This window comes from Petaurus breviceps, unplaced genomic scaffold, assembly GCF_028583685.1.
Source record: "Petaurus breviceps papuanus isolate PSGF00001 unplaced genomic scaffold, PetGlider_PUasm1.0 185, whole genome shotgun sequence".
In the NCBI taxonomy this organism is placed as follows: domain Eukaryota; kingdom Metazoa; phylum Chordata; class Mammalia; order Diprotodontia; family Petauridae; genus Petaurus; species Petaurus breviceps.
The window spans coordinates 32,528,181-32,542,332 of NW_027185797.1; the positions used below are offsets into that span (position 1 = coordinate 32,528,181).

The following is a 14,152-nucleotide window of genomic DNA, read 5'->3' on the forward strand; positions in this document are numbered from 1 at the left end:
CCTCCCTCCCTCCCTTCCTCCCTTCCTTCTCTAACCTAAACTCTTCAGCAGACACCTCAAGGAGTTACCATCAAGAAATGATCAGACACCCAGTGTAGCCCCAGACTGTCTCTGGTTACAGCAGACCAGCCCACACATTTGCTTGATTATCACAGGAACCTTTGCTGGACACTCTTTTCTTACCTGAAAAGTCATCTGGCAGAGGAAGGTGAGCTTGTCCTTCTCAAACAGTGCCTGGCTGGTATTGAGGAAAACAGAGTAGGTGATGCTTTCCATCAAGTTGGATATGTGCTCTTGGGGGTCCTCTGCCTTTCCCGACTGCCTGATGGCTTTATGGAAGAGGATGTTGAAAGCCTGTGGATGGGTGAAGGCTCTCTTAGGAAGTGGAATCTGCAGTGGCCAGCCCATGGCATGCTGGGCTGGGGACAAAGACAGCCAGGCAGGAGGAGAGAATTCTTGGTTCTTAGCCATAAAGGTCCTAGCATACATCTCCTCTGTGATGCTTGTCAAGTCTGGGCTATGCCTGCATTGATTTCCTTCTCTCAAAAATGGGGTCAGTAACGAATATGGGGCTTTGTTTTGCTTGGCTATGCTCAGTTGTTACAAGGGTTTTGTTTGTTTTCTAATTATTGTAGAGGAAGATGGGAGGGAGAAAAAATAAATTCTTGTTAATTGAAAAAAAATGTAAAAATCAGGTCAGTGCTATCTCAAGGGTACCCCAACTCTCAGCACTGAATGGAGGTGGGGGGAAGAATCCCTGTCACAGGCTGAATGGTGGCTCTAGCTGTTGGTGCTAGAAAAGACTTCCTTATACTGTGATCGACAAATGTCACCCTCTCTCTGTCTCTCTTCCTCCGCCTCTCTTCTTCTCTGTCTCTCTCCTGTCTCCCTCTCTTTCATTTTCTGTTTCTCTCCCTCCCTCCTTCTCTCTTTCTCTCCCTCTCTCTCTTCCTCCATCTTCCCCTCTCTCTCCTTTCTCTTTTTCTCTCCTCTCTCTCTCTTCCTCCATCTCCCCCTCTCCCCCTCTCTCCTCTCCTTCTCTGTCTCTCTTCCTCCATCTCTCCCCACCACACCCTCCTCTCTCCCTCCCTCCCTCCTCCTCCTCTCCCTCCCTCCTTCTCTCTTTCTCTCCCTCTCTGTCTCTCTTCCTCCATCTCCCCCCACTCTCATCTCCTTCTCTTTCATTTTCTCTCTCCCTCCCTCCTTCTCTCTCTTCCCTCCTTCTCCTCCCCCCATTCCTCCTCACTGCCTCACCCCTAATCTTTTTGTGACTTTTCCCACCTTGGGGACAGTACAATTTGATTTAACCCAATAAACATTCCTTAAGTCAGACTTCTTCATGAGGCTGTAAGCTCCTTGAGGCCAAAAGCTGTTCCACTTTTGTCTCTGTCTCCCATACTCCGCACAATGCTCGGCACATTTTGGCGCTTACTAAATGCTTGTTCATTATGGGCCTTCTGTGCTCGGGACTGGAAGACAAAAAAATCAGACCACCAGCCCACAACTTCCTCTGCCCACAAAGACCGTCCTTGCACTTTGGGATTCAGCATATGCACAGAAAGGCAAACCTTGCAATGCAAAAATGTCCTCTTTTGTTGCCCCTCAGGTGCCATTAGCAGACTTATTTTGTGGAAAAATAGACATGGAAAATGGTGAGGAGAGTTCTGAGCAGAAGTGGGGAGGGGGCAGAGGAGCTGCTTCCACACCCCACAGGGCCTCGGCTTTGTAAAAGAAAGCCTTGGGATTCCAGAGGGAAGCATGCTCACATGCCCATTTTTTACAAGGGCGCTGGCAAACATGACCTTACCTTCAAAGAGAATTGATAGAGGGGGTTGATTTTCCGGAGGTCGCTGAGGACAAAGTACAAAAGGGCCGCCCTGCCTGCCACTGGCCTGTAACAGTCCCTGGCTGCATTGATCTGGGCTTCGTTTTCTTTGCCTTCAGCCACCTGGGTTGGGATAGATTTAAAAAACAAATCAGATGACTCTTGGTGCCTCCTGTTATGACCTGAAGGCGGAAGTGCCATGTTTGAAATGAGAGATCTGGACAGACATCGAATATGGACCATGGCCAGAGTCCAGAAGCCGGAGTATCTCGGAGATGAATGCATTCACATATTCACACACACACCATTATTGTTTAAGCTGAATAGTGAGACAGATGGAGGGTAGGTCTGACCACTAGAAACAGTGAAGGCAATGACACAAAGAACCAGGGCTCAAATGCGACCTGGGATAAGTCCCTTAGACTTTCCTCTTCTGTAAAATGAAGGGGTTTGGATTAGGCGGCTGCTTCAGGCTTTAGAAAATAATAAAAATAATAACCATTTTGTCCTCAGAACAATCCATGGGAGGAATGTGCTATTACTATACCCATTTTACAGTTGAGGAAACTGAAGCAAACAGAGGTAAAATGACTCTTCCAGGATCACACAGCTAGGAAGGATCTCAGGTCTTCCTGGCTCCAGGCCCAACACTATTCCCTGCACTGTCAGGTTGTCCTGTAGCTCCATCCATTATTTCCCAGGTTCTCATTTGGATTATGTTGTTATGCAGTGTTTGGCATACAAGGTGAGCAGGCATGGAGGAATTTCGATCTCCATCACTGCAGGGAAGGTCCACGCTGGAAGGAGCAAATCTACTGGGGGTATGAAATCACAGAAAGGAAACACGCTGGATTTGGTTACTGTGTTTGTTTGCCATTTGCCAGGGGAAAGGGAGGGCAGATTAAAGGGGCCTCTGCCTTGGACCCAGGAATGCCTATTAAAATGCTACTGGATCAATTCTATGCCAACAACTTTATTGGCCAACAAGGTATTCTAGTCCAACCAAGGTCAACAGTAAATACATCCAATAACCACACTAGACTAAAAAGGAAAAAAAAAAAAGCTTTTCTATCCGTCCTGACCATCTCCTTTGGTTCAGAAGCCAAACTCCCAGAGAGTTGTATTTAGATTATGCCTCTGGGTTAGCCTCTAGGCACATTCAGAGCTGTCATAAAAGAGAAGCTGGCTCATTCATTTCTATTTGAGTAATTGAACATTTTCTTCTTTTCTTTAGTCCTAGATTTTGATCAAAGACATCATATTTTTTCAAGCCCTTCCCCTCCTCTGCCCAGAGTCTTTTTTGCAGATCTGTCTAATCCTGGGGGTGCCAAGAGGGAACATGGTAATGTATAATAGAGAGGGATGTCTGGAACCTCCCAGAGGCAGGACAATGTAAGAGAATAGCTGGGGGTGGGGAACATGGGAGCTGTCCTCCCCGATTTGAAGGCCTGTCACTTGGAAGAGGGATTAGCCTTCTTCCTCTTGGTCCCAGAGAGCAGCAGAACTAGAAGCCCTGTGATGATGCAGATTTAGGCTTTTATGTTAGGAAAAGTCTCCAACGATCAGAGTCGTGGTGCAGGGGAATGAGCTGCCTCAGGGGCCGCTGGGCGCCACCTCCCCAGGGCAGTCCAGATGCCACTCCAGAGGAATGCTGTGGGGGAGACATCAGGGAAGGCTGTGGCCACTGAGCTCTTCTGACTCAGAAATTCTCTGATTTTTAAATTGATTTCAAAGGTAGGATCCTACTTTCTGTACTACCTTGCGCCATCCTATGGAGACTGAGATAGATGTGTCTGAGGGCCTGCCTGGACTCTAACTTCAGTGTCGGGATTCTTAAAAATTCAGTATTCTGGAAAAATTGGTGTTTGGCCTGCAAAACCCTGGCAGCAGCTAGGCACTTGGGAGCCCTTGTAGGGGCTGGGGAGGGTGAGGGTTAGGGCCCAGGCCTCAGAGCCAGTGGCCTGTGGGTATCCTGCTGACAATGCTCCTCCTTCCAGATGTTTGCTTCTCTTCTCCAAGGCCCAGGAACCCCAGGACACATTCTCCTGAACAATGGGCCATCCCAGGAAGATCTGATCACATCTCAGAGCTGGACAGGACCCCAGAGGCCTTCGAGTCTGACTGGCACCAATCAGGAGCTCACCCTCCATCATGACAAAAGCCCTTTGACCTCACCCACCTAGGTTACAGAGGAGGAAGCTAAGGGTCAAGGAAATTAAAGGACAAGCCCAAGGCTTCATGGGCAGTAAATGTCAGAAGTGCATTTAAATGCTACTCTCTCTCTGTCTGTCTCTCTCTCTGTCTCTCTCTTTGTGTCTCTGCCTATTTCTCTCTCCTTAGAAACTAAAGCCCAAAGGGGTGTGCATATACACACACAAATATAGGTGTGAATCACTGAAATTTGACACTCAAGATGAGAATGCAGATTATCTTGATTGGAGTGTTAAATTCAAAACCCATGTGCACACACACATGTATACATGTGCATACGTCTACATGCTAATACACACATATGTCTACATATGCACATACATGTACTATTTGAATTCAGTGATCAAGATGAGAATATTAATTAGAAAACTATAAAAGGTGGTAATTTAAAAAATCTCTCTAAATACGTATATATACATGTATATATGGTGTTTATGCACATGTGGTGACGTGTAAACACATTCGTACATGCATCTACACACTTATACTGACAGGGACTGGACCTCTGATTTCCTTGGTGTCAGGAGAAGCGGGGGAGAAGGCTCCCCGGTGCACCCACACAAGTCAGTGCCTTGTCTGTGATGGACACTGCAAGGACCCGGGCTCAGAGCCCCCTTGGGATGTTCCCCTCTCTGAGCCTCAGTTTCCCCAGGAGCAGAAGGGTGGCTCCGGCCCCTGCAGCGCTGCTGCACCCGTCGCCCCCCTCCCAGGAGCCTACCTTGAGCTCGATTTCTGCTGCCGTTGACTTGGTGGTTTCCAGCTTCTCTACCAGCTCTGTGTCGTCCAGGAAGCTTCCCTCTGCTGTGGACAGATGGAGGAGGAGGTCATCTTCCAGCCGCTTCAGCTCGATCTTAAAGTCGTTCTGCTGCTTTGTGAGAAGCGACTAACAAAGGTTCAGAAAGAAGAAAGGAGGGAAAAAGGAGAGGCTCTGTCATCCTGCCTGCAGAGGCAGGTCACTGGTATTTGGGCCAATGAAATGACCTGATCTGGCTGGCAACGTGACCTTGGACCAGTCTGGGCCACGTTCTGGTCAGTCGCCATGCCCAAAGACCTCAAAGGCCCCTCCCAGCATCCAGTTTGTAATCTCCGGGTCTCCAGGATCCCCCCAACTCCAAGTTTGTGACTGCATGTTGCTCAGTCCCTTATCACCCTTTATAAACTCTGCTTGGCCCACTTGGCCAAGGGGCCATGTTCTCCCTTCTTCTTTGTTGGTCTGAAAGCTGCCTGGCCTTAAACGTCCAGACAGAGACCTACCCCGTCCTTGAGGTCAGCTATCACAGTTACCCAGAATTAGCCTTCTTTCCTTTGGACAGCTCCCTCCCACCCGTCCCAAGCATCCCCACCTAGAGTGGAAGCTTCAGGAGGGCAGCTTCTCTGTGTCCTCACTCCTGCCACATGAAAACCACAGGGTAAGGGACCCCACCTGCCATCTTCCTGGACAGGGAACTCCCTTCTAAAATGAGGCAGGCCCCTTCCTATCCTGGTGAGTTGCCAGGCCCTGAGAGGCTGAGTGACTTGCCCTGGTCACACAGAGTGCGTCAGGGTCAGGACTTGAACACAGATTTCTTTGGCTCCCAGACCCACTGACCCCCATCTCTAGGCCGTGCTCTCTTTACACATTTGGTGCTTGCATTTTCCTTCTTACCTTGAGTTTTTCCAGATCAGGCCTTTCCACACTGACCACGTCTGCCAACAGCTGGGCTTCCAGCCCGTCCTCGGTGACGGTGAAGTTCAACAGGGTAGTCTGAGCCTGGAGCTCGGGCTTGTAGTGAGGGGTGGCCAGCTTGGTGTGCAGGATGAGCCGGAAGCTTGGGTGGAACGCACATTCTCTGTCCCCGATCCTGATGAACCTGAGGGGTGGGTGGGCACGGACACAGATTCAGCCTTGGCCTTTGGCCCTGTTCGCGACTTGCAGTCAGACACCCAAGGAGGCTTTACACACTCCATAGGACCTGCCAAGTGCACGAGTCCCCAAGGTGGCACCACAGTGGATAGGGCACTGGCCTAGAGACAGGAAGCCCAGAGTTCCAATCCTACCTCGTCTACTTACTATCTGTGTGACCCTGGACAAGTCACTTAACTTCCGCTGCCTCAGTTTCCTCCTCTGTAGAATGGGGAGTGCTGTGGCTTTGGCCTTTAAGGTCACTTTATGGGCTTGTCTGGCATATCAGCTAATTTCATACCTGTCTGTGTCCCCAGGGCCCAGGACAGTGCCCAGCACATAACAAGTGCTTCAGAAATGTTTGCTGATTGAATTAATGAGCACAGTAAACTTTTATCTTAGGAATCAAGACCCACACCCTCAAAATTCTCTCCCGCTCTTATTTTGGGGGTAGCTTGGCAAAAGATCCATGCTTCACCTCGCAAGGAGGAGCGATTTTCCGCAGTGTCCAGAGGAGGTCAGGTCAGTAAGGGCCACGAGTCCTAGGCCTGGGAGGATTGTCTGAAGGAACCCCATCACGAGAGGTATTCAGTCTGAGGCTGGATGACCAACTGTTGGTTAGAGAGCCCTTTGCTCTGGTGTGGGCTGGGCTAGACCTAGGTCACTGAGGCCCCTTTCAACTCTGAGATTCTCTGATTGTCTGAATGAGTCCCAACCCCCAGAGAGTGAAATGCAAAGACAGAGCATAGCAAAGCAAGATTCCTAAGACAAGAAGCCAGCCGGGGAGAAGATGTTCTCTCCATCACCTTCAGACGGGCTCAGCAGCCTCCCTCCCGAAATCCAGCTGAGCTAGAGGAGCTAGAAAGGGCAGAGTGTCCTGTGAGGGGTCAGATCGTACCAAGGGCCCAATGCTACAGGAATGGAAGAAGGGGTTGGTCTGGTTATAAATCCCCATTTTAAGTCTTGCTCTGAAACACTATTTCATAGTTTTGTGATTTTTAAAAAAATTTCCTGGGGATAATCAACTATCCTCAATTGGTATGTTTATGGTCTATGAAAGACAAAAAATGCATAATAACCCAGTGAGTTTTATCATTGCTGCTAGGTTAATTTTTTGTTAATTGCCAGGCCGGGAAAATTAAACAGACCGTGAATGCTCTCTTGTGATTTGAAGGATCTAAGCAACAACTGTGTTAAGCAGAGGGGTGGGAAAGGGAGAACAGAACGGCCATGCTGCTTTTGTGAAAGACATTTATCCAAAGGTTATGATGTCGAGGCTGGAGGGAGCAGCCCCGGGGCTCCAAACCTGGACAAAGTCAAGGGAGAGACAGGTAAGGAAAAGAAAGTCAGAGGATGGAGGCCAAGTCAGGCACATTCTCGAGGAGGAGAGATGCCTCTTGGGCAGCCCAGAAACGGACGGCAAATTATCTTTATCACCTCTAGGACAAACACTGTGGTGGGTTAGTTTGTTAGATCATGTGGTTAATGAGATCAAAGTGACACATTCTCTGCCCAGACTTTGGATCTGGCAGAGAATGAAGAGATTCCCTGGGGAAAGCGCTTCATCTGGAGACACAGACCTGGGCTCAAATCCCAGCTCTGCCATTTGGGGCAAGTATGACCTTGGGCCAATTACTTCACTTCTCTTGTGTTTCCTCTTCTGTAAAATGAGGGGCCAGGACAAGAGGACCAATGATCTGAGGGTCCTTTCTAGCTCTAAATCTATGACCCTGATCTAGTCATATGATCGATCAGGAAGCATGGGCCTGGAAGGCAGTGATCTGTCTAAGGTCACACCTCTATCTGTAGGTAGTTGAACTGGGACTAGCACCAAAGGCTTCTGACTCCCGGTGCCATTGTCCTTCCACAATCCCGGGCTGCCAGTGACCTTGGGTGCTGTTTACTGACCACAAGTCCAGAGCCCTGACTTTTGTTTATTAGTCTTACAGCTGGGGGGACCACACGAGAGAATCTGGATGATTTCACGCTAAGCTTTCTCCACTTGTGGAAAATGATCCAGAGCATACCCCCTTTGAGGGCAGGGCCAGTAGGGTCGTGCACATACATCGTGGACATAAGGCCTTGCATATCATAGGAGCCAAGTGTTTATTGATCCACTGAATTGAGCTGAATTGGCGCCATCCTTCCTTAGAAGGATCATACAGAACACTGACCTTTACACAGATCATGGAGTCAGAGGAGGGGGAAGAGACCTCAGGGGTCTAATCTAGTCTAAGTGGTACCTGCAACATCAAGTTAAGGCATTCGATTAATCACATACATGCCCCAGGCACTGTGCGAGCCCCTGTGGTCCTCAGCCCCATGCCTTCCTTGAGGATTCTCACCATGACCTTCCTGTTCTTTTCATGAAGCCCAAATCTACTTCATGGCAGCATCTGCCCACAGTGGCTCCTGGCTCTGCCTTCCATGGCCAAGCAAAAGGAAGCTTTGAGATCCCTGGGAGCTCAGAGATTCTGCTTCTGTCTACATCTGCCTTTACACCTCCCATCCACCGCTTCTCCTTCTGCCCTCTGGGGCCAAGCAGGACAGCCCTTCACACATGCTAAGGAGTCTTCTCTTCTGGCTAAACAAGGCTCAGTTCCTTAACTGATTTTCATGGGATTTGATGTCAAGACCCTCCCCCATCTCCCCATCTTTCTAATGCTCTCAAAGGATCTATATTGTGCTCGTCTGACCAGACAAATGTCCTTCCTACAACCTACCAATTGTCCTTAGGCTTTGGAGAAAAGACCTTCAGTGAGGACAGACCCTCCCAGAGGCAGCCTATTACACCTGGATACCTCTCTCACTGTTGGGAAGTCTGTCCTATCTCACTTTCCCTTTTTGCCACTCCGGCTGCTTCTCTTAGACCTGCTCTCTTGTGCCTGCAGAAAGAGCCCCTCAGACACTTGGGGTCAGCTCTCAGGACCCTCATCATTCTCCTTCTCTGACTCTTTTGGTCAAGTCTCATAGGGCAGTAACCGAGGCCCTCTAATTTTTCTGGTTCATCCTAAAACGTGGCCCCAGAAGGGAATGCTAAACTCCAGCTGGGGTCGGACCAGGGCCGAGAACCCTAGGGACTGTCACCTCCCTGCTCTTGGACACTAGGATTCTCCTAGCAAAGCCCAGGATTCCATAGGTTTCTTGGCAGCCACATAAGACTGTAGGCTTATTTTAAGAAAAAACTTCCCCTCAATGAGAACAATCCCAGTGTGGAATGGCTTGCCTTAGGGAGGTAGCTGGCTCTGCATGCTGGAGATCTTCATGAAGAGGCTAGAGGATGACCACTCTCCTACCTTCCCATTTTTTATAGATGAGGAAACTGAGGCCCAAATGGTTAAAGTGACTTGCCCTTCTACTTTGCCTCAGCTTCCCCATCTGTAGAAAACAGCCCTCACGCATCTCTCCAATAATCAGAGCAGAGGAGAGAGCCTCTCTGGTGCTAGAGAGGTTGGGACTCAATGGCTATTGCAGAGAAGGCATTGGCCTTTGAGGCCAGAAGACCCATCATGTCATAGATACTAAGTAGGTGTGCGGCCCCAGGCAAACCACTTGACCTCTGCAGACTGAGTGTCTTTATCTGCAAAATGAGGTGGTTGGGCCTAATGGTACTAAGGCCCTTCTAGCTCTAAATCTAATGATCCAAAGCCAACAAAACTCAACAGGGAAGGGCAGTGTGGGGCAGTGAAGACAACTCTGGACTGGGAGTCCAGAAGATCTGGGTTTGAATCCTGCCTCAGATGGTTCCTGTGTAACCCTGGGCAAGCCACAACCTCTGGGCCTCAGTTTTCACATCTCTAAAAAGAGTACTCGATGACCTTTAAACAATTTCCTGATGGAAAACATGGCACACACAGTCTGCCAGTACTTTTCAGGGCATTTTTATACAGGTAAAGAGGCAGGAGGGGGCTTCCTAGAAAATTCAATAAAAACCACCCACAAGGGGTGGGGGGAGCTGCCTCTCCTCCCAAACACATGTGCTCTCACACAAGAAACTTTTCAATGGACCTCTAAAAGCCTCACGGCTAGCCCTGCTGCTTCAAATTAAAGGGGTCTCAATTGGACTAGTGACCTCCAGCTGCTAGGGAGGGAGAGCAATAGAATGGACGTGGAGGATGGAAATGGAGGCCAGGAGCAGTTACCTAGCAACCTCACCAGGTGGGGCCTTGGTCAAGACCAGCTTGGGAAGAAAGGTTCTGGCAGAAAACCACCCAGCTGGCAGGGTGCTCAGGGCAAGGAGCAAAGTCCTTAATAGAAGGAGCCCACTGTCTTGCTGTTCCAAACAGGTAAGAATGAACGTGTTCCCCCTCATGGCAGAAAGGACCCTCCAATCCAAGGGGACACACACGAACACACACGCACACACACACAATCTGTGGTCTCCAAGTGCTTTTGTACAGAAAACAAAGTCAAAGCTTAAAAAAACAAACTAACATCTCAGTTGATCACTTTCCTTTCAGGTTAAAGATATTCAGCAACAAAACAATGACAGAACCCCCGGTCCTGCCACTTTGTGCCTGATGGAGCAGCCCTTCCCTCCAAGTCACCTTGGGAGCGTCCATCCACAATTATTTCCTTTTTACAGATGAGGAAGCAGCTTGCCAAGGAAGTTTTGGAACTGGGATTTGAACTCAAGTCTTCTGATTCTCAGTTCAGTGCTTTTGGGTTAGGGACTCATAGGATTCCTGGCTCACATCACATTTACTGGACATGTGGGTGTTTTACCTTGTCATGGGCTTTTAAAAAAAATCTATCAAAAGATAACTCCCCACAAGATAATTAAAAACAATGCAATTCAACGCTGCCAGATCTGTGGAGACAGGTAGATGGAGTAACGATAAACCATGGGCCTGGAGTCAGGAAGACCTCAGTTCAAATCCAGCCTCAGATGCTGGCTGTGTGGGTAAGACGTTTGACCTCTTTTTGCTTCAGTTTCCTCACTATTAAAATGGGGACAACAATGAGACCTCGCTCCCAGGTTGTTGTGAGGCAAAGGGAGATGGTGTGTCACATGCGAGGTGAACAGTAAGAAGGCTGGGATGGCCGGAAAGAGAATAAGGATAAGTGAGGCCAGGAAGGCACGTGGGCCTCAGGTTACAAAGGACTTCAAATGCCAAACCAAGGAGTTTCTATCTGGAGCTGACTGAATAGAGGGCATGACATGGTCACACCTGTGCTTTCCGGTGATCCCTCTGGTGACTGTGTAGAGAAAGGCATGGCGGCAGAGACCAATGAGGAGGCTGTGGCAACCATCCAGCAAGATGCCAAAAGGGCCCAGGGTTGTAACTGTTTGAGTGGAGAAACGGGGATCCTTGGAGGTGAGGTAGAGAGAGCATGACAGAGGAATGGAATACTACAAAGGCTGATAAGTAGGATGAATATAAAGAAGGGAAAGACATTTGGGAACTAACACAACAACAAATACAGAATTCAGGGAGTATGGCCTGTGACCGTCTAGGAGCCTGGCGCAGATCTGGTAAGGGCCGTGTAATGGTGGTGACTGTGAGTGGGTTCTCCGGTCATTACTGGGTCGGTTCTTGTGGTGGTGGCGATGCTGGCAGTGCTTGTGATTGTCATTGGGGTGAGTGTAGTGGTAGTGGTGGTGATGTCGGTAATAGTTGTAATGGAGGCTGTTGGGGTGATTGTTGCCTCCAACTCACAGGGCATAGAGAGCCTTGAACATATTTCCACAAAAAGGAAATTTAGATGCTCATGATCAAAAATGACTGTTTCCATTAGTGAGGTCAATGATTCATTTTAAGTACACACTATTTTAATGAGTTCATTAAAAGGTACATTAAGAAAAAAGGAAAAATTTTGAAACCTAATAAATTCCAAATATTCACTGCCCAAATTCAAGTTTAAACTGGTTTTCCAGGGATTCTGGAATAAGGTACAACTGGTTGGACTGAAACATCAGAATGGCCTGATTCTAGTATTAGGAGATTAAAGGATGGGGATCATAGAAAGAATCAGACAAATGAAAAGAATCCAATGAGATGATACAGGGCCAGAGCTTAACACGATGCCTGGTACATAGTAGGTGCTACTTATATGCTTATCCCCTTCTCCCTCAAACTCTCAGCCTGGCCTTTGGCTCCAGACTACTATTCCAGACTAATTTTACATCACTCCCCTTCACCCTTGCTTTTCCCTGAATTCAATGTCTCATTCCCAACCTCTGTACAGGCGTGTCTAGGACAGCCTTGCCTAGAACAGTCTCTCTTCACCTCAGAGTCTCTGGATTCCTGACTCCCTTCACTGCTCAAATGCTAAGCCACCTCCTCCCAGAAGCCTTATTGCCTTAATTTTCTTAGTGGTCTCTGCCTTGTTAAATTCTTCTGTACCGACTTAATATATTGTATGTCTCTCACTACTTCCCATTCTCCAGAAGAATGTAAGATCCTTGAGGGCAGGGCTGATTTATCTTTGAACCCCCAGTGCCTTCTATGAAGAGAGCACCTAACACAGTCTTGTCTTGTTGATTGGAACTCTTGAACTGAGTGAAAAAATAGAACTTTTTGTTCTGTGAAGTAACTTCTTTTGAGTCCTCACGTGTGAAAGCCAGCAAACTTGCTTTGGAAAGAGGACATGTTGATAAATCTTCCCCACCATGTTTTCTGTCGATTGACACCATAAAATATATTTTACTTAGAATTAGGATTGTCTGAAGCTCAGTGGATTTAATTATTTGTAATTACCCCATTGTTGGACTGTAGCTGCTTTATGACAGTGGTATCTACTGTGTGGGTCAGGTCCCACTGTATATCTTTTCAAATACAGAATTAATGTACTATTGATGAAACCATTACCAGAACCAAATGAAAGTCTGGGCTGATGGATTGGTCCTCGGGGAGCTGTCACACATGAAAGGAGTAATTAGTATTCATTACTCCATACTCCACAACATTCCAATTATTCATGAACTTTAACTTTTGGACTATGCCTGTATCTATCTTTCCCGACTTGTGTTATTAGGAAGAAAAAACAAATGTCAGCTTTCGATACAACAAGCACTATTAACTGAAACTTAAAAAGGAGAAAAACAAGGGAAAACAAAGCTCCATCTAGACTATGGAGGGGGGCGAAGCATCATCAGCTGCAAGTCTCTAAGGGAAAGACACCAAGAATAACAAGTGTTTGTTGGGGGTATTAGATTTACAAGCTCACAAGAGAAGTGGCCAGACAACCTTCTACTCAGCAAAGGTCTGAGAGAAGAAGCAGAGTGTGAAAGCAATCAAACGAGTCTTTATTAAATGCCTACTGTGTGCTAGGCACTTGATACCATAATGGAAGAGGAATAATCCCTGCCCTTAAAGAGTTTACACTTGATTAGGGGAATCAACAGTAGAGGGTGGAATGTTCATCTACTTGCTTTTCCTCCTGGATGGTTACACCTATCTCCTGCCCAGGTGCCTTTGCACATGCTTTCCCCAGTGCCTACAGTGCTGGATTCAAAGGCACAGACTCGTAATTCAAATTTCACCTATGTCATTTACTACCTATATGACCCTGAGCAAATAATTTCTCTTCTCTGAATCTTGGCTTTCTCATCTGTAAAATGAGGAGATTAGACCATATATTCCACCATCTAGGCTGCCTTCCCAACTTGATACTTATAGGTTTACATTCTGGATCCCCAGGGCTAGACCTTCTCTCAAGTTTCAAATACCTATGAGTCCATACACCTACAACTGCTGCTCATGGGCCCCCATCAGTGAGCTTATCTTTCACAGTTAGTCAGTAGACACAATTAGCACAAAACAAAGGCATTTGCACTTCTGACTCTAACCCTAACCTATATGAGACGATGACTCCCCCAGCACTGCTCCATTTCTGACCTAGAAGACTTCTCATGTTGACAATACCTCTACCCCATGGTCTCTTCTGATTGGCGAGTTCTTTCCTAGAATTTCCATTTGAGAAAGTTCCCGCCCCAGCCATTCTTACTCCAACCCCAGCTCAGTCCATGACTCATTGGTCTTTGCTCCTGCGCAAAGTCCTCACCCTCCTCTATTTTTAGCTCCCTGTTATTTGTTGCTCTTCCTTGAGGGCAGGGATTGGCTTTCTTTTTGCTTGTATTCTCAGCACTTAGCACAGTTCTAGGCATACAGTAAGTGGTTAATACATGCTTGATTTCTCTTTATTTATCTATTTGCCAAGATATCAACATAGAACTGTAGCTATCAAGTATTCCCTAGCGCACACTCTCCTACAAATATACACAGAATCTG

The 14,152-nt window shown here is 47.6% G+C and overlaps 1 protein-coding gene across 1 annotated transcript in view; it reads right to left on the reverse strand.

Moving 5' to 3' along the window:
* DNAH11 (dynein axonemal heavy chain 11) overlaps positions 1-14,152 on the reverse strand; it is a 303,071-nt gene that overhangs the window by 31,155 nt on the left and 257,764 nt on the right. The window contains exons 66-69 of the mRNA XM_069088738.1: positions 5,682-5,886; positions 4,755-4,919; positions 1,808-1,948; positions 184-354 (exon numbers count right to left, since the gene is read on the reverse strand). Coding sequence (XP_068944839.1) covers positions 184-354; positions 1,808-1,948; positions 4,755-4,919; positions 5,682-5,886 — 682 coding nt within the window. The remainder of the gene's footprint in view (positions 1-183; positions 355-1,807; positions 1,949-4,754; positions 4,920-5,681; positions 5,887-14,152) is intronic.